Source organism: Equus quagga, chromosome 3 (genome assembly GCF_021613505.1).
Source record: "Equus quagga isolate Etosha38 chromosome 3, UCLA_HA_Equagga_1.0, whole genome shotgun sequence".
Taxonomy (NCBI): domain Eukaryota; kingdom Metazoa; phylum Chordata; class Mammalia; order Perissodactyla; family Equidae; genus Equus; species Equus quagga.
The window spans coordinates 141904989-141931311 of NC_060269.1; the positions used below are offsets into that span (position 1 = coordinate 141904989).

Below are 26323 nucleotides of genomic sequence, written 5' to 3' on the forward strand. Positions count from 1 at the left end.
ACACTACATTGCTGAGTCTGACTCTCACCGCTTGGGCCTCATCAGTCTCTTATTCCCCCATTCCCATGAGCCTGAGTGTCTAGGAACTGCAGTTTCTCTCCCTTGACCCCGGTCTTCTAGGGCTCAGGCCCTTGTCCTGCCAACAGCCCCATGGCACACTCCTCTGGGATGACCCATACTTCAGCACATAGTCACCAGTGTAAAAATGAGCCACAAATCTAGTGGATATAGATTTGAATAATAATTAACATTTGTCTGGGACCTGATCCGTTATAGGGGACTGTCCGCATTGACTTCACTGGAGTTTCACAACAACCTGTAATTCACCCATTTTACAGAGGACGAAAGTGAAGGACAGAGCAGGTAGGTGACTTGCCCACAGTCACAGGCAGCTAAGCGGCTGAGCCAGGACAGAGCCAATGAGTCTGTGGCCCTGATCCCCCCCCCCCCCCCCCCCCCCGTAAGAGTATCAACATATGTGTCCAGGACTCTCTGTGTTTCCTCCTCTGACACCCAGACTGGAGGAGAATCCTGAAGCAGCCCCCACTGCCCCTGCGTAAGCCTGGAGGAGAACCTTGTGGAGCAGAGGCCTCTTCATCAGTGAGGCTGGCCCTTCTTGATGCGAGGCCACCTCGTCCTTTCTGAACATGTCTTCCTGAGAAACATGCCGCTCTTTTATTTCCCCCTCAGTTTCTCAAGAACAGCCTTGTGAGCTAGCCTTCTACCAGGAGAACCCCTGGCCCCAGGGACAGCTGAACTTTCCACCTGCACCCTGTGGGATTTCCAGAAAGTTTGTCCTTAAATATTTGAATATTTCTTAGCTCCTCAAAATGACTGTGGCAGGGAGATGGGACAGAGCTGGCTGGGATCCTGAGTGATGAGATTTAATTTAAAATAATGCTGATAAGCTGGAGAATAAATATACAATGAAACTCAGGAAGATTGTCTGGCAGGCTGTATTTTCAGGAGGGAACACACACATGGAAGTTCTAGGTATGTTCCAGGGCTGATGAACAAGAGCCAGGGTTCCTCAGCCTCGGCCCTTGACTTCCTAGCTGGATAATTCTTTGCTGCGGGCGGGGGCGAGGAGAGGGCTGTCCTGTGTGTTGTTGGATACGTACTAGCATCCCTGACTTCTACCCACCAAATACCAGTAGCACCTCCCCAATCAAAATGTCTCCACCAAAACCGTCTCCAGACATTGCCAAATGTCTTCTAGGGGGGCAGAATTGCCCCCAGTTGAGAACCACTGCTGTCGTTAAAAGGACAAATCCTAGAGAAGTTCAAAATACAAGTGCATGTTGAGAACCATGGGTTGGTTCACCAGGAAACTTGCCCTTCATCTGACGCTCCTCAGTCTAGAACGTTGTCCCTCCCTGAGCCCGGCATCTGGAGAGAAGCACAGACTCGTCCTACACAGAGTTGCAGGAGGAACCTCAACCAATATCAGTTCCACTCGATTCAACTCAACATTCGTGTTATTCATTCATCGCGCAGTCATTCGTGGACTATGTAGGATGTGCTAGCCTCTGAGCTGGATCCTGGAGGGGAGAAATACACATAAACAAATAGCTTTAAAATGATGCGGGCATTTAGTAATGGAATTAAATGTCTGGTACTGTGCTTTCTATTGGGCCACCATATGCACTTTGCAGGTATAGTTCTTTTAAGTTTTCTTTTAAAATGAGTAATCCACATACATGGCGCCGAATTCAAAGGGCATATAAAGGTATACAGTGAAAAGCGCTCCCTCCCCCTACTTCCCCATCTATTTTTTCTGTTTTCTCTCTTCTTGAATATCCTTGCAGAGTTATACCATGCATATGCAGGCATAATTATGAATTTATTTTTTTTCCGCAAATGATAGCGTACATTCCTGCACTCTGCTTTTGTTTTTAACTTAAATTTTTATAACTTGGAGATTGTAACAAATCAGTACACTTCCATGTCAAACTTTATTGTTTTAAAAGAGAATGACTGTCTGCTGTTTCCTTGAACAGAAAAACCATAATATATTTAACTTTTCTCTTACGATGGGTATTCAGGTTGTTTCTAATTTTTCGCTATTACAGATAATACTTCCATGGATAGTACTGTAAAGGAAGGTAGTGTAGCATGGTACACTGTGGTGAGCTCACCCCCAAACCAGATGCCTGGGTTCTTACTGGTTGGAGAATCTTGGAGAAATGATTTGAAGTCTCTTTGCTTGAGCTTCCTCATCTGCAAATGCAGACTGTGACACCACCCCCTCCAAGGGGATTAGTGAGGACTAAATGAGTTAATATATGTGCAGTGTTGGAAGCAGCACTCAGCACACGTAAATGCCCAAGAAGTGCTAATTGTTTCAGTTACAGAACTTGCTGGGTCCAATGGTTCATGCATTTTTTGCTTTGATGGACATGCCACACTGCCTTCCGCTGAGGTTGTTCATTGTATGCTCTCACCACAGCACATATGAGTGCCTCTCTCCCCACAGCCTTGCCAACACAGAGAGTTACAAAACTTTCTGAACTTGGCCAATCAGAGAAAACATATAATTTAGTTCAAATATTTTTGGCAAGTGAACTGTATGCCATTGAAGTGAGCCGAAGCTTTGCCTAGGCCCTGGAGACACAAAGTCCTAGAAAAGTTTCCAGGCTCATCTAGATGATATGTGAGCAGCACACCACAGTGCAGACATACCTGGACAACACAGGACGCTGCAAGGGGCGGAAGTCACGCAGAGGAGGCTTAGTAGGGCTTGAGCAACCGGATGGCTGATCCGGGGCGGAAACGGGGTTGCCAGAACAGATTGTTAAATGATGACTTCACCAAAGATGTTCTTGCAGATTGAGGGCTGTGACATTTAAGTGTGTTAAGACTCAGGCGTTTTAGAGCAGGCCCTTAACTGTTCTGCCAGAGCAGTTCAGTGAGTCAGGAGAGAGAGAAATAATAACACCAATTGAGAGCAGACTTTTCAGTCCCCTCCCAGAATATGCAAAGACAGTTGCCAAACCTGGGTGTGGCTCCGTCCCCACCAAAGTGAGCTGGGACTTTACAGAAACTGTTGTCCTAGTCTCTCATGTCTAGTCTCTTTGACTCTCTTAGAGTCATTGTTTTATTCATTGGTTTCCAGAAAGCCATTTCAGTCTTGGTAATTCTGAAGAAAACCGTTTTTTCTAAAAGACTCCTCTGGTGCTGGGTCACAGTGAACTGGGGGCAGAGAAGGGCTGAAGTCCTCGTGGGTTCCTCTGCCTGCACCCTCTCCAGAAGAAAAAGGAGAGTCATTTGTGGTAATTGTTATTCAAGTCATTTGTCTGGACAATCTGTTTGTGAGTGCCGTCACTATGCAAGCCTGGATGCCTGGGTGAATATATATATTCCTGGATATATATTCTGGAATATAACCTGGAGTGATAAATGCTGTAATGATGGCAGGAAGGCTCTTGTGCAGCTGGTATGTGAGGGAGGTCTCTGTCCAGGGGAGTGTGGGGAGATTTCAGAGAGCAGTGACATCTGTTGCCATCTGCCTGGATACTGAAGTTGAACAGCACTTCACCAGGAAGGGGCAGCCGGCGAGAAGCAGCACAGTGAGAGGTCCCAAGATGAAATCCCTGAAGCCAGTGGGAAGGGAGATGAGGGGCTCTCCGAAGCTCTCGAAGGCCTGAGAAGTGTCCCCTGCTCACGGGAGGCCTTGTGCTATGTGCTGGGCAGCCATCACCCTGTACCATACCTGGAGAATCATATGAATCTGATGGTGTCCGCTGTCCTGGCAGTCGGCAGACAAATGATCACTAAGCCCTTGGACAACTGTGAGGTACCCTCTGTCTGGTATGAGTTGAGGGGGATGGTTCCATCTGACGTGGAACAAGGCAGGCTGCCCGGGAAATCCACTCCTTGGAGAGATTCCTGGCTGAGAACTGGTCTAGGGTGGAGCCGAGGAAGACAGCATAGGGAGGGCGACAGCTCCTATCTAAGGGTCAGGACGTGGATCCTGCCCCAGCTTTACCCCAGACCTGCTTGAGGACCTCAGGCAAGTCTGAAAACCTCTCTGAGGTCAGTTTGCTTGTTGCTCCTAGTGGTAAACACAGATAAGGCCCTGGCTATGTGTCGAGCACATAGTGCTTTACACAGCATAGTCCTACAACAACCCTATGAGGCAGGTGTTATTATGATCCTCGTTTCACAAATAGGGAAACTGAGGCCCAAAGAGTAATACCAGAGCCCCTGCTCTAGACCATGATACTACACTGCTTCTTGCTAGTAAAATGGTGGCAATAATCTCTGTCCTCCACACCCCAGAGACTGTCGGAATGAACCGAGGAAAGCACATGAAGGCACTTCTCAAGACTACTAAAGAGTCTATAAATATAAGGTGACTTTATAGTTTCTATTACAGTCCCCTGTAATCATTTCAGTGAAACCCCATTGCATTAGGTGTTCTATTTTAAGATGTACATAATGCTACTTTTGAAAGATTGTCAGCTGAACTTGAGCATGACTTTGAATATTCCCTTCCGTGAGATTTCCTGGGCGTGGGTGTTCCTTTAAAATAGAAACAATCCAGAACAGTTTAACTGCCTGGAGGATGAAAGATGAAGCCCTGATGTGAACACAAGTTTAAAATAACCGGCCGTTTGCTGGGGAGGAGTTGGGAGGGGGCTTTTGCGGTGGATGGTTGGAGGAGAGGCAGAACTGTGTTATTTTCCTGTGCACACTGCACACCCAGGCCACATTAGCACCGTACAGAGAGCGCTGCGCTGAACCTCTGCCTGATGGGAAACCTGAGCTTATAAATAAGGAGCAGTTAACTCAGGCTACACCAGGAATGGCTCAGGGTTATTCCTGGGAAGAACTCACTGGGATCCCAAGCAGATAACCAGAGAAGGGGCCACTGGAGAGTCTATTCCATTTGAAATTCAGAGAAAAGTGCACAATTGAAAGAGTATTGGTAAGCTTGAAAGCACTCATTCAGCCAACTGTTGATCTCCATGGTCCTGTCCATTTGTGAAGTATTCAAATGGCACCCTAACTCCATTTGAATGACGGGTACTTTGACCCCAAATGCTAGGTAGACAAGGTAGGGGGAAAGAGAGGAAGGGAATGTGTTTGCCATTTATATGGTCTGTTGGTCTGCCTTACTGAACCATAGGTTTGTTGAAATCAAAAGTTATGTCTTATTAATCCTAATCCTTCCAGCACCTAACGTGCCTGCATGTGGCGGATGTTTTCACTGCCTTGTGCATAAACTGATACCTGACCTGACAACTGAATGAATGAAACTGAAGGTACCATTCTGAGTCCTGGGAGTTAAAAGTTTAGGTTAGGAACTCCTTCAAAAATGAACCTTGGCTGGAGGATGATTTACGAGAACACTGGGGTCATTTTCCAATTACTTGTGGAGGGAGAGAGAAGATTCATCTCTTTCTTTGGGAAGGATGCCCCTGGCTCTGGCGTCCTGGGCCAGAAACAAGTGAATAGAAACAGACAAGATTACTGAGTTCACCTCCCTGTTGGTTAGGGAAACAGCCTTCGTCTCTCACGGGGATTTTGAGGGTCTTGCAGATACTTCTCTGCAGCATGTTTGTACAACACGGTTTGAACTCATACCCAGTTAGGTCCTGATGCCAGTGGCTGACGGCCATGCCAACACAGCACAGCCTGTGCTGTCACATGGAATGACATGGATGGGAATGGATCCAGGGGTCCACTCCTCATGCCACCCTCCAGGGGCCCTGTGACCTGAGACAAGTTGCTGAACGTCTCCGATCTTAGATCCGCATCTGTAACACAAGGACAGCAGTGTCTTTCCTGCCCACCTCACAGAGTCATAGGCATCCGTGAGTTAATGTAGTGGATAAACACACTGTAACTGGGAAGCAGTCTTGTCGTCTGGGGGTATCATCAGCCTTTTTAAGTGTCTTCCATTGTCTCCTGTTTCTGGACTCCTGCCCAGGACGACTTTGAATATATCAGTAGTCGATAAGGTGGCCCAGAAGTCACATCCTGCACACTCCCTGTCACGGTCTTCACAGTGGCTCAGAGTACATGTGAAATTCTTTTTCATCTCTGTAATAACTGTCGTGAGGTCTTTGTCCATTATTCATGTTGCTTTAAATTCCTTCTCCCTTTCTCCTTGAGCAGGCTTACCAGTGGTTTGATGTGTCTTTTCAAAAAGCCTGCTTTTAGATGTGTTGGTCAGATCTATTTTTTTTCTGTTATTAATTTTGTCTGTTATATCTTTTTTTCTACTTACTTTGGGTCTATTCTGTTGTTCTTTTTCTAATGTCTTGAATGTTTTCTAATAAATTTAATTCAAAGCTATAAATTTCCCTCTAAGTGTATGTCTTTAGCTGTATCCCAGAGTTTTGAAGTTTATCTTTTTTTTTTTAATCTTTCTGTTACTTTCTAATTTTATTGCATTGTCATCAGATAACATGGTCTGTAGAATGTCAACACTTTGAACTGGGTTAAGATTTGCTTTGTAATCTGCTGTGGGGTCAGTTTTTTTTAAATGTTCCCTAAGTGATAGAAAAAAGCATATATCCTCAGTTTGGTCATTAAAGTATTTAGATTTGAGTCGTAGTTGTGTGATATAGTCACTGTATGACCTTGGGCAAGTTACATATCCTCTCCTGCCTCAGTTCCATCACCTTTTTTTTTTTTTTAAAGATTGGCACCTGAGCTAACAACAGTTGCCAATCTTCTTTTTTTTTTCGGCTTTTTGTCCCCAAATCCCCCAAGTACATAGTTGTATAGTTGTGGGTCTTTCTAGTTGTGGTATGTGGGATGCTGCCTCAGAATGGCGTAATGAGCGGTGCCATGTCTGCACCTGGGATCCGAACCAGCGAAACCCTGGGCTGCCGAAGTGGAGGGCGTGAACTTAACTGCTGGGTCACATGGCCGGCCCCCCCATCACCTTTAAAATAGATGCTAGTGCCCACTTCAGAGAGTCGAGGGCCTGGCAGACACTAAGCATCATATAACGTCAGCAGTGTTTAGTATTCTTTCTTTTTTAGCTATTTGGTTCAGCTTTTTAATCTTATTGTTCAAATCTTCCATATCCTAGCTCATTTTGCCTACCTGATGTGTCAGTTTCTGAGAGATGTATATTAAAATCTCCCATTATAGTTATAAATTTGCTCATTTCTCCCTACAATTATGAACGTTTTGCCTTATGTTTTCAGGTTGTAATGTTAGATGCCCACAGCTTCTTTCTTAGAGCATTTCAGTGAATGCTCTATCCTTTTGCTAGGAGATAGATCCTTGACCGTAGCCAGTTCATATTTACTCTGATTACTGGGTATCATTAGGATTATTTTCACCAACATATTTTGTGCTTTCTATTTTTCTTTCTATTTATCTTCTACTTCAAAATTTCTTTGTAACATTCAATTTTCCTTTTGAAACCTGGACCTAATTAACTTTAGTCATTATTTAAGTATTTATGTTGTAGTATTATGATGCTCTGATTTTTGGTGGTGGTTGTTCCAGCTTCACTGTGCGATTTTCCCCAGATTATACAGAACGGGTGTTTATAACAGGTATCTCACAAAGCTGTTTTGTTTAGACTGTGATATTTGTTTCTGGGCTTTATAGGAATTGGAGATCTCCAAGACATTTTTAATGCCCCAAATACCTGAAACTAGGAGGCAAAGATGGGCCTTTTAGCCTCAAGTTCACATGGAGGTTATAAACTGGTCAGTGACATCATTTTTGAAAGTGAACAGCAATGAACCAGATTCACTGGGCCCTCCAACGTGTCAACCAGCTGGATTTCAGTATCCGGTTACAAACAGTAAAGATGAAGGATTCAGGCCATGGAACCTGGTCATGCTGAACATTCTCAGTTACTGGCTATAGGATTTATGATGTTTTTAAAACTATATCTGGGATTACTTTTACCTCCATTTATATTTCCGGGAGGGAGAAAGAGAACAGTCCTATAACTAATACAAACCAGAAAAACTTTTGTCTATTTTGTTTATTACTGTGTCCCTGGAACAATGCCTGGCACGTAGTAAGTGGTCAATAAATATTTGTAAGCAAATTATGGTACCAAAACAAATTGTTATGGGAACTTTAGGAGGAGAGAGTGTAATTGCAACAGAAGAGATTGTGAAGGCTTCGTGGAGGAAGTGACAGTTGAGCAGGGCCTTGAAGGATAGTAGGATCTGGAGATTAAAGAGTGCGTCAGTTAGGGTTTGATCAGAGAAACAGACTACTAGAAATGACATAGAATGTGGGATTCATTTTAGGAAATAAGCTGGCATAATTGTGGGAGCCTATGAAATAGTTTATGGTCAGCTCTTGCTTCTGCGTCTGGTGGGGGGCCTAAAGTGGGCCCAGAGCAGGGCGGGCAGTGGGAAGGAAAGAAAGACAGATGTGGAATGGGGAAGACCAAGGACAAATGCAGCCCATGAGGCCTAGCTTGAACAGTGTCGGTTTCTGAGGCCAGTGAGCCTCCAACTTTGATGATATGGGTGAACCATAGGAGAGCCCTGCATCTTTCATCATAGAGCTAAATGTGCACTTGGCTCAGGATATGGAGAAGCCTAGGGAGGGTCGAGCAGAAGGTGAAGGAGCCAAGAGCCCAAAAACTGCCCAGCCCAACAAGGTGAGCGAGCAGGTCAGCGACAACATGCCTGAGCTGTGACAGCATCTGCCGCCCTGCATCAAGCATCCAAGCTTAAAAAGAAAAAGGCTGCTGGTTCCGTCCATCTTCCAGATCTTACTCAAAGTCACACGGCCCGGAATTATGCAGGGAAGGGCATCCTGGAAAATGTAGGTCTGGCTTAGTTAAGTTGACCCACCGCACATCACCCCAGAGGGAAGACAAGGGCTTAGGTAGAAGGGCTGTGGGCGGCAGAGTGGACCCTTACTCTCTAACAATGCATCACGCTGGGCGCCCTTGGACAGGCCCTCCCCGGCAGAGCGGGCAGGGGCTTCTCAGGTGCCACTTCCACCCCAATCCTCTGGAAGTGAGGGGTCCAGCATCACAGGTCATTCTGCTACGTTTAGAGGCAACACAAATGATTCAAACAGAACTCAGAACTTAAGAATCATACAGGCATGGAGGGCTCCTGAGCGGAGCTGGGAAACTCCCAAACTTTGGGCTCCAGCTGTCTCTACATCCCCGCTCCAGCCAAGTGCCTTGTGGATTTCTCATGAGAAATGCAGTTCGTCCCCGCCCTTCCCCCCATGGGACGTAGTGGGAGCATGCGGTGAGCATGGGAGAGATTGGTCCTCCTGCTGTCCTAGAGTGGCCCGTGGTGGACTGGGGTTTATCCACGTAGTGTTTACTGGGTGTTCTCCATGCACCACACACTGTTCTAGGCACCGGGAAGCAGTGGGGAGGAGAGCAGAGTCCCTGTCCTCATGAAGCTTTCCTTCCAGAGAGAGAAACAGAGAATAAAGAAGTAGACAAATAATTAATGTCAGGCCGTGATATGTACTTTGAGGAAAACATATAGTGAGGTGAGGAAAAGAAGGTGAAAGGGGGTATTTCTGAGACGGTCAGAAAACCATAATCCTAGGGAATATTAATTGAGTACTCATGTGTAGCTAGTACTGTTCCAAGGACTTTACATTTATTGGTTCATTTAATCCTTATGACAACCTAAGTAATTTTCCTGAAGTTACATCGTTAAGAAGAAGAACTGGGCTTTAAGCATAAGCAGTCTAGTACCAGAATCTAAGCTTTCAACCAGGAAGGTCTCTTGGTTGTGGTGAGTGAAGTGAAGTGAGGGAGCAAGGCATGTCAATATTATAGGGAAGAATGTTGCAGGCAGGAGGAACAGCCAGTGCAAAGTCCCTGAGGCAGGGGGCATGCTTGTTGTTTGGGGGTAGTGAGACCAAGAGTTCAGTCTGGACATGTTGCAGTTTGAGAAGCTTATTCTCATCTGACTAATGTCTGGAGGGCAGTTGCACATAGAAGTTCAGACTTTGAGGGAAAGCTTGGAAATAGATCAATTTGTTTGTCATCAATATCCATGGAACTAGATGAGACTCCAGGGAGTGAGAGAGAAAAGAGAAGTCCAAGGACTGAGGTCTGGGGCAGCAGAAGAGGAGGCTTTAGCAGGGGAGACTGAGAAGAAGCAGCTGGTGAGGGAGTGGAAAACCCAGGAGAGAGGGCTGCATGGAAGAGAGAGTGCTCAGATATTTCCAATTCTGCGGAGAGGTCCGTTTAACTGAGGCCTGAGGAGTGACCACTGGATTTTGCAATATGGAGGTTAACATTGGCCTTGACATTGGTGGCCTTTAATAGACATTATAGTACATGGAAGGGCAACCAAAGCAGTTTCATTCCAGGTCTGGGGCGGGGATGGGAGCTGAAGGCTCTCTTGTCCAGCCTCAGCTCTGCCCCTTCCCACCCCTGAGGGCCCCTGAGACATCTCCCAGACTCCTGGAGCACAGTTTGAAAACCACAGATGTAAGCCAACCCCTTCACTTTACAGTTGATGAAGCTCAGGTCCAGAGGAGGTAAGAGACTGGCTCAATGCTGTGCAACTAGGTAGGGGAAAACCCAGGTTGCAATTTATCATTATTTAATGAGATTTACCAACATAGAAATCTGTTCCTAGCCTGTCTTATACTGTTTTCCATGGACAGTGGTTACCGAGACAAGTTGAAAAGTCAAAATAAGAAAGTCTTTTTCACCTTTATATCTATCTCTGTGGAGAGGGGAGAATGATAACCTGAATAAATTCAACTCATAGAAAATTCTGAAGCTTCAGTGTTAACTTGTGCTTTCCTATTCTCCTCCCACCCTACCTCATTTCTCAGTGCTTCTGGTCATCCAGCAAATTCCATGTTTTCTGACCCTGTGTAATGAGATGTAGCAGGCTGCCACCTGTAAAAAGGTATGGTAATAATAATATCAGGGGGCCGGCCCAGTGGCCTAGTAAAGTTTGTGCGCTCCACTTTGGTGTGGAGCTGGCGCCGCTCGTCAGCCATGCTATGGCAGCATCTCATATAGAGTAAAGGAGGATTGGCACAGATGTTGGCTCAGCGACAGTCTTCCTCAAGCAAAAAGAGGAAGATTGGCAACAGATGTTAGCTCAGGGCCAATCTCCCTCACACACACATACACAAATAATAATAATAATAATAATAATAATAATAATAATAATCAGTTGCTCACACTACTGACCAGTGGCTGTTGCTGGCACTGCTCTCTGATCCCCACAACAGCCCTGGGGTCAGATTGCCTGGTTGCATATTCCATTTCCACTGCTCCCTGAGGGTGGGACCCTGGAGAAGCTGCTTACTCTCTCCATGCTCTAGTTTCGTAGTTTCATCAGCTGTGTGAAATGCTTTGCAGACTGAAAACCAGGATGCAAAGGTAAGGGCTGATGCTCCTCTTATGACAGGCACTGTGCTCAGCGCTGAGCCACCACAGGCCTCACCCTCCCAGGCCTGTGAGCGGTACAGCACTAGTGGATTGCTGGGGCTCTTTCTCCTCTGCTCCCTAGTTTGATAAGCCTCAGGTTGAATCAGGGATGGTGTACTTAGTCTCATCTTGCAACTGTTTTTGCCTCAGGATCCATGCTTGAAGCTGAGTGAACCTTCTGAGACCCTGCCCAGAGGAGAAGAGTATCAAGATAAGTTAGCAGCTGAAGAAGGAACCAGCAGTGACGAAGAAGAAAGGTACAGGAGGATGGGGAGACTTCCGAGGGCTCCAGTGAAGGAGGACTCAGATTTGGAAGGATTCACTCACTCACTCATTCATTCGTTCTGTCCTCAAGTATTTGCCGCTGCCCCTTGCATCATTCTTAGGGAGGAAAGAGACAAGTTTTGTATGTGTTCAGCACGGCCATGGGCTTTCCATAAACTATCTTACTTAATTGTCACAACCAACCATTTTATAGATTAAGAACCTGAAACTCAACGAGGTTAGTAAACCTGCCCAAAACTCAGACCTGGGCTGACCCCAAACTTCTGCTCCTTACTTTTCCAAGTGGTCTTTAAACTGGGGAAGATGGGGGAGCTTTGTCACCAATGGGAAATCCCCCATGTATATCACTTCTATTAGTCAGCTTTTGCTGCTGTAGCAAACACTCCCAAAATATTAGTGATTTTTAGCTCACAAATCAGCTACCTTTATTTTTGCCTCTGCCAGGCTCTGCTGGACTTATACGAGCTTGGCTTGTAGCTGGGGGTTAGGTGTGATTGTCTGCCCCAAACTGTGGGTAGAGTTCAAGTCTGCTCCCCATGCCTTCTATTCTGGAACTGAGGCTGAAGGACTAGCCACTATCTAGGGCATGGTGTTGCCATGGCAAAGGGAAGAGGCTCAAAAGGGCTGATGGAAATATGCAATGCCTCTTCAAGCCTACACTCAGAACTGTGCTTTCTCATTTCTACCTGCATTCCACTAGCCAGAGCAAGTCACATGACCAAAACTAATACCACCGGGTGGAGAAGAATACACTCCCTGCATGTCTTGGTCAGCTCTGGCTGCTGTAACAAAATACTGTAGGCTGGGTGGCCTAAACAATGGAAATTTACTTCTCACAGTTGTGGAGGCCGAGAAATCCAAGATGAAGGTGCTTGCCCATTTAGTTCTTGGTGAGAAGTCTCTTCCTGGCTTTCAGATGGCCATCTTCTTGCTGTGTCCTCACATGGTGAGGAGAGAGAGAGAGAGAGGGAGAGAGAGAGGTGGGGATGGGGGAGGTCTCTCTCGTGTCTCTTATAAGGGCGCTCATCTCATCACGAGGGCTTCACCTTCATGACCTAATTACTTCCAGAACGTTCCGTTTCCAAATACCACCATGTTGGCAATTAGGGCTTCCACATATGAATTTTGGGAGACAAAATTCAGTCCACAGCACCGCAGGAAGCAGGGGATTGGGAGACTGAGTATTTGCCGAACAAAAATGCAGTCTGTCACACCACGTCCCAAGATTCCGATACAGTGGGTCTGGAGTATATCCCGCCCTGTGTATTTTGAGAAAGCTTCCCAGACTCTGAGTCTCCACAGTTATGATCTACTGCCCTGCGCTAAAAAACGACTTGTGTGGGATCCTGACAGATGTCTTGTAAGCCATGCCCTGCCACCTTCCAGCTCTCTAGGTAGGTGGGTGTCTTAGTGCATTTGGGCTGCTTAACACAATACCGTCACCTGGGTGGCTTCTCCACAACAGACATTTTTTTTTGAGGAAGATTAGCCCTGAGCTAACTGCTGCCAATCTTCCTCTTTTTGCTGAGGAAGACTGGCCCTGAGCTAACATCCATGCCCGTCTTCCTCTACTTTATATGTGGGATGCCTACCACAGCATGGCTTTTCCAAGCAGTGCCATGTCCGCACCCGGGATCCAAACCGGCGAACCCTGGGCCGCCAAAGTGGAATGTGCGCACTTAACTGCTGCGCCACCAGACCAGCCCCAACGACAGAAATTTATATTCTCACAGTTCTGGAGGCTGGAAAGTCCAAGGTCAAGGTGGTGGCAGATTCCGTGTCTGGTGAGGACTCGCTTTTTGGTTCATAGAAGTTGTTTTCACTGTGTCCTCAAAAGGTGGAAGGGGCAAGGGAGCTGTCCAGGAGCTCTTTTATGAAGGCACTACTCCCATCATGAGGGCTCCACCCTCAGGACCTAATCACCTTTCAGAGGCCCCCTTTCTTAATACCATTACACTGGGCAGTAGGTTTCAAAACATGAATTTTGAGGGGGCACAAACATTCAGACTGTAGTGCTGGGGGAGCAGGGCTTGCACGCCTAAAGCATATCAATGTTGGTGTCAGGCACCCTATAGTCCATTGAGCTCTCCAGCTAATAATACTTCCACAGCACCCTCCAGATTCTGTCTCAGGATTTGGAGGCATACAAGCATAGTAGTTAAAGAGAACAGACTCTGGAATCAGGCCTCCAGGTTAACTCCTGGTACTACCAGTTACCACTGGCAGCCACAAACCTTGTCTTCCTTAGACCTCACAATTCGAGGGGGAAAGAAGGGATCTTTTTCCTGACAATACTGGCAGAAATTTCAAAGACATCTCTAAGGGGCCCAGCTTTGGTCACATGTGCATCCCTGAGCCAATCATTCTGACCAAGGAGATAGAACGCTCTGATTGGCCAGGCGTGTGTCCATGCTCTTCCCTGGGGCTGGTTGGAGATGAGGGCAGAGTTGGCTGTACCCAAATCCCATGGACTAAACAGGATCACCATGGGAAGAGGAAAGGCTTCCCCAAGGATAGGATGCCGGGCAGACAGACAGCAGGTAATGATCACAACAGCCTTGTCTTTTTCTTCCACATGGCTATATTGGTAAGGGGATGTCCTCAACTATAGAAGCGAATAAGGAGGTAGGGCCCCTGGAAGCTGCTCCAACAGAGAGTTTAGTCAGAGTAGAAGGGCTAAGCAGTGACGGGAAAGGAATAGAAAGGTTTTCTGAGGTCTAAGGTCAGGGGCTGTAGGACAGAACAAATGCAGTGGTTCCTTTGGGGGTGGGGTTGCATATTCAGTAGTACCCCCATGAGGGGTGCTTGTCAGGGAACTGGGCTTTTTGCATGGTGGCTCTAAGAGGGAGGTGGCTTTTCCATTGGCTGTTGACTTAAGGTGAGAGAGCAGGTCAGTGTCAACTTTAATGTAGGGGGGGAGTCAGGAGAGTGTGGCTTTGTGGGGGGTGGCAGAATAGGTTTGGCTCCCTAGGATGTGAGGGAATTTGAGGCAGTAGAATGAGGTCAGAGATGGAAATTCCCATTAGCAGTATTCCAGGGAAGAATGATGATGATGAAAATAATAATAATGAATATTTACTGGATGTCGCATTATGATAAGCACAGTAAAAGGATTAATCTTCATTAGGTAGATACCATTATTGAAGTACCCCACTTTAAAGATGAAGGAAACTGAGGAACAGAGAGGTTAAGTAACTTACCCAAGATTACACTACTAGTAGATGGTAAGATCCAGATGTGAGTCTCTCTGGCTCCAGAACTCACAGTCTTAGCTGTATCTCAGCTTAGGTCAGCTGTTCTTATGTGAGACATAAAGGTCCGCAGGTCTTCTACCATTCCAGGGTCACTCTATCCTTTAATACTCAGTAATAAGAACTGAAACTTCCACTTCCAGCCGTGACAGAGTACCAGACTTTCCCTCTTTCTGTAAACAACTATAAAACTGGACAAAATATGTAAGACAACTCTCTTGAGTAGTGGGACAATCTTCAGAGAAGGACTGTGTTCTTGAGAGGGAAACATGAGTTGAATCCCATGATGACCCCACGTTTGCTCCTGATTTTCTGCCTGGGGACAGTTGCCAACTGCAGACAGAGAAGTGGAGTCAGGCTGAGCTGAGGAGGCAGATATCAGGGCTTAGGCTGCTAAGGCAGCTGCAATTTGTAAGGTAGGGAACCAGGAGGGTCCTATGTGGGGTGAAGGAGGGCAGAAGTATATGAGTTTCCACATGTCCTTAGCCAAGGGCTTGAGAGAGCACATACAAGATGAGACTCCATGAGGCCTAGAAGTGTGCTGAGAAGTGGTGCTATGGTGCTGAGAAAAATGAAGATACCAGAGTCATGCAGTGCTGGGAGACTTTGGAGTCCCAGCTCAGCCAGAATAAAAGAGCCTTTCTGAGCACTATGGGCATTTAGCTGAGACCTCAGAAAAGTCACACTTTAGGAGTAAGAAGTACACCCTATAGGATAAGGGCTACAGCCTAGAACAAAGGACAACATTGAAATGCACCTGCTTCAACAAAAGACAAGCCCAGGCCTAAAAGGATTGGAAAGAGCCTTCAGTAATTTAACTGTCTGCCAGAACAAAACTCAACACTTTTGAAAGGAAGACATAATCCAGACTCTCTAGATTGCATTATCCGCAATATTGGGCATACAATAAAAACATTATGAGACATTCAAGGAAGCAGAAAAAAATGTGACCTGTAATCAAGAAAAAAAAAATCAGCCAATAGAAACAAACCCAAAAATGGCCTAGATATTAGAATTAACAGACAAGGACTTTAAAGCAATTGTAAGAGTTATGTTAAAGGACACAAAGGAAAATATTGTTACAATGAGTGAACAAATAGGGAATTTCAGCAGACAAGTGAAAACCTTGAAACAAAGGGAAATTCTGAAACTGTAAAGTACAATATTCAAATGAAAAACTCACTGGATGGGCATAGCAGCAAATTGGAGACCAGAGAACAAACGTTAATAAATTGAAGACAGATCAGTAGAAAGTGTCTTGTCCAGAGAATGAAGGAAAAAAAGATTTTTTAAAAATGAAGAGATTCTCAGTGACCTGTGGGACAATGTCAAATTATCTGACATGCACGTATGTGGAGCCCAAGAGGAAAAAGAGAAAGAAAATGGAGCAGAAAAAAATATTTGGAAAAATAACAGCTGAATATTCACCTAACTTGGTGTAGGACATCAATTTACATATTCAAGAATCTCCATGAACTCCCAGCAGGATAAATCCAAAGACAACAGTGCCTCGATATGTCATAGAAAATCTGCTAAAAAGAAAATATACCCGCCAAAATCTTAAAAACAGCCAGCCTTTTAAAAAGGCAAATTACATACAGGAGACACTTGACTTCTCATGAGTACTAACGGCGATTGACTTCTCATCAGCCTTCCAGCCTTGTTTTCTTCTGAAAGCCAGAAAACAGTGGAGCAATATCGTTAAAGTACTAAAAGGAAAAAAACCCTCTCAATTCCAAATTCTAAATCCAGTAAAATATCCTTCAAAAATGAGAGGGAAATGAAAACATTTTCAGGTACATAAAAGCTAATAGAATTTGTCACCAGCCAACCTGCAGTATGATGAGAATTTCTTAAAGCTGAAAGGAAATCACAGCAAATTTAAACTTGGATCTATAGGAGAAAATGAAGAGCATCAAAACTGGTAAATTTATAGATAAAGCTGACTGTTTCTCCTGCTCTTGATTTCCTTAAATGACCTCTAGGGGCTGGCCCAGTGGTGTCGTGGTTAAGTTCATGCACTCCACTTTGGCACCCCAAGGTTCACTGGTTCAGATCCCAGGCATGGACCTACACACTGCTCATCAAGCCGTGCTGTGGCAGCATCCCACATGCAAAACACAGGAAGATTGGAAGATTGTTAGCTCAGCAACAGTCTTCCTCAAGCAAAAAGAGGACGATTGGCAACAGATGTTAGCTCAGGGTCAATACTCCTTACCCCTCCCCCCAACAAAAAAGACATTTAACTGTTTAAGAATAATAATAATGATAATAATAATAATAACAGCATTGTATTATGGGGTTCATAATGCATGTAGTTGAATAATGTATGACCACACTAGCACAAAGGATGGAAGTGGGATTAATGGAATTATACTGTAATAAGGGACTTACATTTTTTATGAAGAGATACAATACTAACTCTAAGTAAATATAAGTTAAGGATACAAATTGTAATCCATAGAGCAACATTAAACACTAATACAAAGAAAAGGTGAACTAAATTCACAATCATAGTTGAGATTTTCACATACTTTTCTGAGTATTTGATTGGCAACTAGACTAATATCAGTAAGGATATAGAAGATTTGAACTACACCATCAACTAACAATCTAATTGGATGTATAGACAATATGCTGAACAACTGCAGAATAAATTGTTTTTTCAAGGCACATAGAACATTCACCAATATAGACAATATGAAAGACCACAAAATAAGTTTTGATGAATTTCAAAGATTGGAATATACTCTGAAATATACTCTATTTCAGAGGGTATTCTCTGACCACAAAGGAATTAAATTACAAATCAGTAACAATGAGCTACCAAGAAAATCCTCGAATATTTGGAAATTATATAGTATACTTCTAAATAACCCATAGGTCAAAAAAGTAAAATCACAGTGGAAATGAGAAACTGTTTGAAATTCAATGATAATAAAAATGTGACATCAAAATTTGGGAGTATAGCTAAAGAGGACAATTTGTAGCTTTAAATAGTTATATTTTAAGAAAGAAAGTTTTAACATCAATTGTCTAAGTTTCCATCTTAATTTTAAAAGGATGAGCAAATTAAACCCAAAGTAGATAGAAGGAAGGAAATAATGAACAGCCGAACTCAATGAAACAGAGAACAGGCTAATAGAGAAAATTAACAAAAGCAAAAATTCGTTCTTGAGAAAATGATGTACTCTCAGTAAGATTTATTAGTGGAAAAAAAGAGAGAGAAAATGCAAACAGCCAAAATCAGGAACGAAAGAGAGAACATCACTACAAATTCTATAGATATTAAAGGGATAATAAGCAATTCTATGAACAAACTTTATGCCAATAAATTTGTCAAAAAGAAAATCCCTTGAAAATCACAATTTAACCAAAACTGGCACTAGAAGAAATAGAATGTATAAATAGCTCTATAACTATGGCAAATTAATATTTAATTTAAAATATTCTCACAAAGAAAACTACAGTGTCAGTTGGAATCGCCCATGAATTTTATCAAATATTTTCAATAAGAAGAAAGAAAAGCAGTCTTATAGAAGCTCTTTCAGAAAAAAGAGGACAGAACACTTCCCAGTTTGTTTTATGCAGCCTAACCCTGATACCAAAACCTAACAAAGACGTTAAAAGAAAAGAAAATTACAAGCTAGTATTCTTCATGAATGCAAAATCCTCAACAAAATATTTGAAAATTAAGTCAAGTGATATATAAAAAGGATAATACATCATGACTAAGTAGGATTTATCCCAGGAATGTGTGGTTGGTTTAACATTTGAATAGAAATCATGTAATTCACCACAATAAAAATAAAGAGAAAAAATAAATAGTCATCTCAATAGATACAGAAAAGCATTTGACAAAAGTTAACATCCTTTCGTGATAAAAACTCTGCAGTCCATGAATGGAACTTCTTCAACCTGGAAAACATCATCCATGGAAACCACAGCAAACAACATACTTAATGGCGAAATGGTGAACACTTTCCTCCTGAGATTGGGAACAAGGCAAAAATTCTGCTGTCACTACTTAACATTGTCCTGAAGGTCCTAGCCAGCCCTGCAAAGCAAGAAAAAGAGCTACAAACTAGAAAAGAGGAGTAAAAATGTCTTTATTTAGCCAGAATGATCATGATTGAAATACTCAATGCTGCTAAGATGTTAATTTACTCTAAATTAGGCAGATTCAGTTCAATCCCAAATAACATCCCAACAGCTTCATTTGTAGAAATAAATAAGCTGTTTTAAATATTGATATGGAAAATCAAAGGACCTAGCAAAAGAAAAAAAAATATTGAAGAATGAAGTTGAAAGACTCAGTCTACCTGATTTCAAGACAGTATGAAGCTAGAGTAATAAACACTGTGTGGTATCAATTTACAGATAGATAAACAGATCAATGAAAAATAATAGAGTGTTTGGCAATAGACCCATACATAGATGGTGGATTAATTTTTGTTAAAAGTGCCAAGGCAATTCAATGGGGTAGAAAAAGTTTTTCAACAAATGGTGTCAGAACTGGATAAAGATATGAGAAAAAAATGAACTTCGACCCTTATTTCTCCCCATGCACAAAAATTAATTTGAGATGTTTCATAGCTCTAAATATATAAGCTATAAAACATAGGAGAATATCTTTGCAACTTTGAGGAAGGCAATGGTTTTGTAGATATGACATGAAAACACTAACCATCAAAGAAAAAATTGATACATTGGTCTTCATTAAAATTTCTCCTCATTAAAATATACTATTAGGAAAATGAATAGACAAGTCACAGACTGGGAAAAGTTATCCAGTCTGTATCCAAAATATATAAAGAATTCTTATTAATCAATAATAAAGACAAATCTATTTTTTAAATGGACAAAATGTTTGAACAGACACTTCCATAAAAAAGATATATGAATGGCCCGTAAGCATATGAATATGTGCTCAACATCATTAGTCATCAGGGAAATGCAACTTAAAACCACAATGAAATACTATTTCCCACCTACCAAAATGACTAAAATTAAAAAGACTGACAATACAAAATGTTGGCAACAATGTAAAGCAACTGGAACTCTCGTACATTGCTGGCAGGAGTGTAAAATGGTGCAACCACTTTGGAAAACCATTGGATAGTTTCTTAAAAAGTTAAGCACACACCTACCAACAATTCCAACCATAGATATTTAAGCAAAAGAAATGGAAACATACATCTACAAAAATACTTGTGCAAGAATATTTCCAGCGGCTTTATTCATAATAGCCTAGAAGTGTAAACAACCCAAATGTCTATTGGTGGGAAAATGGATAAACAAATCGTGATATACACATGTGATGGAATACTCCACAGCAACAAAATGTGAACTACTGACATACGCAACATCATGGATGAATCCCAAAGACAGTATGCCGAGCAAAAGAAGCCAGACACAGAAGAACACATACCACATGATTCTGTATGATGCTTCAAGATCAGGCAAAACTAATCTACAGTGATGGAAATCAAAGCACTGGCTGCCTATGGGTGGTGGATTGATGAGAAGAAGGTGCAAGGGGAGTTTTGGGGTAATGAAAATGTCCTATATTTTGATTGGGTTGTTGGTTTTGTGGTTGTGTATATTTGTCAAAACTCATTGAATTGTACACTTAAGATCTGTGCATTTAACTACTGTAAATTTTGCCTCAATAAAACATTTTTAGAATAATAACTGAGCCCTGGCAGGAAGTCCAGTCCCCTCCCGCCAGGGGTCACCAAAGACAGCTTACCTGTTCCACATATCCACTCTGGTAGTGTTGCTTGTCACTCTTGCTCTAGGCTGCTCCTCTGTTGGTCACCCCTGGCTGTCTCCTAACCCTTGATTTGTTTAATACCCAGAGGTCAGGCCCTAGTATCTTCTGTTCATTTCTCCTTAAAAATGATTATGTTTAGCAAATCTTCAAAAAGCTTGAGGATAACCCAAGAGAATAAGAATGCAGAGAAAGAAACCTCTCTTTATTAAATGTTTGGTTCGTTCTTTATACAATTCTTACTATGTGCCAGACATGGTTTTAAGCATTTTTTAGATATTTATTCTATCAATCCTTGTAACAATCCATGTGAAAGGTACCATTGTTAACCCATGCTATAGATGAGGAAACTCAGGCCCAGACGTTTAAAGAGCTTGCCAACGTCACATAACTAGCAAGCGGTAGAGCTGGAGTTTGAACCTGGGCAGTCTGCGTGTAGTGTCCATGCTCTGAACCACGTTGCTATGCTGCTCCTAGCCCCTTGCCCTTCCTTTCAGGGGTCCTTGCTGCCTGTCTCTTCCTTAGCCCCCCAGCCTGCACCCGTGTTGCTGGGCCTTCTCACCTCTGCCAAGCCAGAGTCCCCCTTCTCATGGCCTGTCTTCATAGTCCAAGGCCCTCACTCCCTAAGCTCTGGTCCTCTGGCCTAATGTCCTTGCCCTCTAGAGGAAGCCAAACATCACTTCCATCCCAGCCATCTCTGCAGAAATGCCCACTGTGTGGCATCCTTTTACATTGTTACACAGGATAAATGTTTAACGTCCCAATCTCAACCAATCACACTTGAACTTCTCAGCTGGTTCCAAAGCTCAGAATTGATACAGAACTGATAAAGTCTCCTCCAAAGACACTTGTCAGCATCTGTCCTAGAATGCAGACACTACTGCAGCTTTAAAGCAGCACCTTCTTGTTCCTGCTACGTATGTAAAGGCCGGTTTGTAATCCTCCTGTGTATACTTGGGACAGCCAGTAAAAGTTATGAGCATGCTTTGAAAAGTGTAAAGTACTGTATCCAAGTAAAGCATTATTATTTCTTTTTTTTTTTATGTAAAGGAAGAGTTGTGAAATTAGACCATAGCGACCTCTTTTTTGGAGCTCCTGAGGACCCCAGAAGTAACTCTAAGCTCTCAGTCATTCTGAGTCAATCATCATTTATTTAGCCCCCACTGAAACAGATATCTGATGGTTCCAGCTGAATCCTGGTTATATCCCAAGCGCAGTAATGCTTAGAATTTGTACTCTTTCTTAACTCCAGAGAAGATGTTTCTCACCTCACCAACAGCCATTGGAGCTCCCTCCTCCCAGCCGAGTGGCTGAGATGCTATCAGGTGGCCCTGTCATTTCCAGCCGGGGATCTTTTGTGATTTTGACCTCCATATCTTCAAAGGATCGAAGTGCCGCTCAAGGAAGGAGATGACCTGCAACCTCCCCTGGGCTCTTTGCTGAAGGAGAAGGCACCCAAAATCCGACGTCTGCAGGAGGAGTGGCAGAGCCAGAAGGCCAGATTGCAAGCCCAGGTAGAAGGACACCGAGGTGGGAATGTGCCCTCAGGCTGAGTGAGACCCTGCCTCCTCCTTGGCCTTACAGACATGCACACAGGGCGTGATTCACATCCAAGCTGGGGAGGGCATTCCGGGTCCAGGGCAAGGTGGGATTCATTCATTCATTCATTCAACACCTGCTGTGGCTCATAAGCACCTATTATGAGCCAGGAACTCTTCTGGGTGCTTGGGATGCGTCAGTGAACAAACCAGAGGAAAGTCCTGCATTACAGTGCTTATACTTTAGCAGAGGAGGTGGTACAGACTAAATACTGGACATAAGAAATAACTAAAGTGCATAGTGTATTAGACATGATAGGGTTTCAGAAAAAAAAAAACAGAGCAGAGTAAAGGGAATTGGGAGGCTGTCTGGTGATGGGGGTGGGTATAACAATAAATAGGGTTGTGGGGGAAGCTTCAGAAAGAAAGCAAGATTTCAGAAAGCACGTGAAGGAGGTGAGGGGGGCCATGTAGATCCCTGGAGGGCATTCTGGTCCCCTCTTGATATCTCTTGGATGGTTTGCAGCCCAGCCCATCTTCCCCTCTTGCCTGGCATTTGTGGCTGGAGCTGAGGAGCCCCCAGAAGGACTGGCCATGCCCAGGTTCTTCAAGCTTGGTTTCCACCCTCCTCGGAGTTCCCACGGGTGGAGGAGGCTCCGCTGGGTTGAGGAGACATTCAGAAAGCTTTCACTTTTAAGGAAAATGCCAGGAAGGGTGAGGGGCCCCACCTAAGGGCAGCATCCTGGGGTAGGTCTCACAGATGCAGCAGGCTCTGGAGCAGTGCGCCAGCAACTACAGGGAGGACCTGCAGGAGCTCAGGCAGCTCTCTGACCACGAGAGGGAGAAGCTGCAGCGCGAGCTCCGGGAGACCGTTCAGCAGAACCAGGCTGTGCAAGCGCAACTTGAGGCTTCCCACCAGCGGGCCCTACGCATGCTTGAGAAGGCCAAAAATCAAGAACTCAAGGTAAGTAAGGGTGCTAATTATAAAGTCCGCTATTTACTGAGCACTCGCTCCGCATGCACTATCCGGGGTGCCTTTTGTACATTATCTCCAATCCCCACGATAATCTACAAGGACATTGTTATCATGTTCCCTTTTTCCGGTTGAGGAAAGAGGCTCAGACAGATTCAGCAACTTGCCCAGGGTCACGCAGCTAGTAAGTGGCAAAGCAAGGACTCAGACTTAGTCTGTTGTGCTTCTTGTACTGCTTTTCCCTGTCTGCATGTGACCTTGGTAATGTAAGAACAGCTTTCTTTCATGACTCAGGGCAATATTGTGCATCATGCATGCTGGGGAGTCAGGCTTGGCCTGCAGCTGATAAGTGGGAGGGCAGCCCAGAGTTGAGAAACCAGCTCAGCAGGAAAGACCTTCCAAAGGGCTTGGAAAGCTGTGATGAGGTGGTCAGGCCCACAATGAAGTGTCATCCAGCAGGGAGGTTCGATCACATTTCCTCTGTTGCCTCTCATTCTGCTTCCTCTGAAGGCCTTCGCTCCCTGCTTTCACGAGATGAGGCTTGTACTGAGTGACACAGATAACGCACAGCAGTCTTCACACTCTAACAAATGACCTCTTTATATGATCAAATCGACCAAACTGGGAGCTCCTTGAAGCCAGGAACCATCTCTGTTTGTTTGTCACTGAATCCCCTCCCAGGTCATAGTAGACATATTGTCAAGAGTCTCGCTGAATCCAAGTCTCTACTTTAATTTTCCCTTCTACAAATTGGGGATATCGACACCCACTTCTTTGAGTTGTCAAGATGATCAAATGAAAAAAATGGGATTTCTGGTTTTAATGTGGCAGAATAAAGACTTTTGAATTGTTTTTCCTATTGGAAACCATCCAAATAACTTTAAGGACACAAGGCAGAAGCATACTCTGTCCAGGTGAAGCTAGGAGACATCCGTACACTTGAACCACAATGTATGAGGGCAGGAAACAAATGGAAAATTGTATATGACCTTGCAGAGCAGAGAAGCTCAAATCAAAGTGCCTGCAGAAAAAGAATGACAAGAATCCAGCTGACGGCAGAGCTCAGAAAGACCAGGAATTGGAGGTGCCACTTATCACAGAAGGCAAGAGTGAGATGGGGACTATGACTCACCTAGAACCCCAGGTTCCCAGCTCACCCAGCACAGTCAAGCAATTGTCTCTCCCTTATGTACATACAAGGCACGTGGGGGAAAATCCCTGGATAAAAGAAGCCAGAGAAACTTGGGACGAGGAAATGCCAGTCACAGAGGCGGGATGAAGCTTGGATCTGAGGACAGGTTTAGGTGAAATCTGTACACTGAACCATTACTAGACTACTGCCCCCTCTGTCCTGCCCCCAGCAATGCCTCCTCCTGCTCAGCCCCAGAAAGCAAGCAGTTAGAACTGAGATCTCCTAAGCAGGAGATGGGAGAACCTTCTCTGGGGAAATTAACCACCCTAGAGAAAAGACCTATTCTCACATTTGTGGGCTACCAATAAAATTGCTGGTTGGCCATCTGGTTACTGTCCAGAGGAGCCCACCATCCAACAGACCCCACCCAGGCACAGAGGAAGCTTCCAGTTAGCCTTCAGTGCCCTGCTCTGAAATGGGAAGAGACAGCCAAAGATTACTAAACTTTTGAGGAAGGCTCTATTGTGAAAGTTGGAATCCAAGATAATCGAGGGGGAAAGAATGAACTCAGAGGAAATGGATAATGCAGAGGGCAGAAAAAGAAAAAAATCTTCAATGAGGATTGATAGTCTCAGAACAAAGAGATTATATTTACATCCATGAAACAAGGACAATATTTTATTTGTAAAGGAGGGAGCAATTAGAGGAAGAAAGAGCTCTTTAAATAAAAAAATATGATAGCAGAAATTCTAAAAATCAGTAAATGAGTTGAAATATAAAAAATGAAGAAATCTTCCAGAAGCAAAAGAGAAAGAAATGGATAATGAGGGAAAAGGAACAAAAGTCTAGAGACACAATCCAGGAGGCAGGTATCGAACAAATAGGAGTTCCAGAAAGAGATAATGGAGGGGAAGATATTTTCAAAGAAATAAGAGAATGAAATTCCCAGAACTAAATGAGAAAGACCCCTACCGTGGCTCATCTTGAAACTTCAGAACACCAGCGAAATGGAAGGAATTCTAAAAGTTCCCAATGAGGAAAAATGATTCCAGACTCAAAGTACTTGAATCAGAAATCTCGACAGCAACGTGGGAAGCTAGAAGACAATGAAGCAATTCTGAGCAATTCAATTAAAACTATCAATAAGTGTGAGAATTGAATAAAAGTATCATCAGACATATGAAATAGTAGGAAATTTACCTTCTGTTATCAATTTGCTGCCTCTCAGCTCCCAATTCCCCTTCACTGCCTGCTCCACTATGATGATCTGGATTCTTTTCTCCTTTACAAAGAGCACAATGTTAAGCTTTGTCAGTAGAGGCACTGAAGGCATCTTGCAGGAGGAAGGAGGCCTCTCTTCCTGGTCTGGCAGCTGTTTTTTCACTTTGTGTCTGGCTTCTCTCGCACAGTTGAGCAGCATCGTGGGTGTGTGAGGACATCAGGTGATACTCTGCCCCAGTGACCTCACAGTGATCTCTCAGCCCTGGCCCAGGCCCATGACTGCCTTCCCATGACCTCCTGATGTGGACATCACACACTCCAGCCCTCACCCCTGCACACCCTGGCTCTCTGGGCTCTCGCCCATCGGCCGCTGTAGCCTGCATCACAGATATTTTTTTCCTGCACCCCTCCCAAGACTAATACTGTCTGCTCTGGCCCTCATGCCTGCATGGGCACCCATTCCCTCTGAGTGCCCACCCACTTGTAGTTCACCTGTACTCTGGAGGGTTGTTCCTACTTGACTAGTGACTGTGGACCAACTCAGCGATCTACTCCACTAGTCAGCTGCCCCCATAGCTTCTCCAGCAAGGTGTGGATCCCAGGCTGGCAGGGCTCCCCTTCCAAGTTCTTGAGTGCCCTCCCTCAGCCTCAGGATACACTTCAGAGTTCTCTCTGCGTCTTTATAGTAGTTTTTTTATATTGAGCTTCCTGTTTCAATTACTGCTTGGCTTCTGTCTCCTATTGGACCCAGACTGATACATCTTCCGTGCACCTTTCCT

At 44.1% G+C, this 26323-nt stretch overlaps 1 protein-coding gene and 1 long non-coding RNA gene across 2 annotated transcripts in view; one reads left to right on the forward strand and one right to left on the reverse strand.

Annotated features, from left to right (window-relative positions):
• FAM184B (family with sequence similarity 184 member B) overlaps positions 1 to 26323 on the forward strand; it is a 126677-nt gene that overhangs the window by 77256 nt on the left and 23098 nt on the right. Inside the window, exons 8-10 of the mRNA XM_046656022.1 lie at positions 11522 to 11628; positions 22065 to 22194; positions 22970 to 23182. Coding sequence (XP_046511978.1) covers positions 11522 to 11628; positions 22065 to 22194; positions 22970 to 23182 — 450 coding nt within the window. The remainder of the gene's footprint in view (positions 1 to 11521; positions 11629 to 22064; positions 22195 to 22969; positions 23183 to 26323) is intronic.
• Positions 23339 to 25710, reverse strand: LOC124236982 (uncharacterized). Its single transcript, XR_006887897.1, has 3 exons — positions 25524 to 25710; positions 25296 to 25419; positions 23339 to 24212 (listed from the first exon to the last, which is right to left on the reverse strand). It is a non-coding gene; the product is annotated as an uncharacterized LOC124236982 (long non-coding RNA).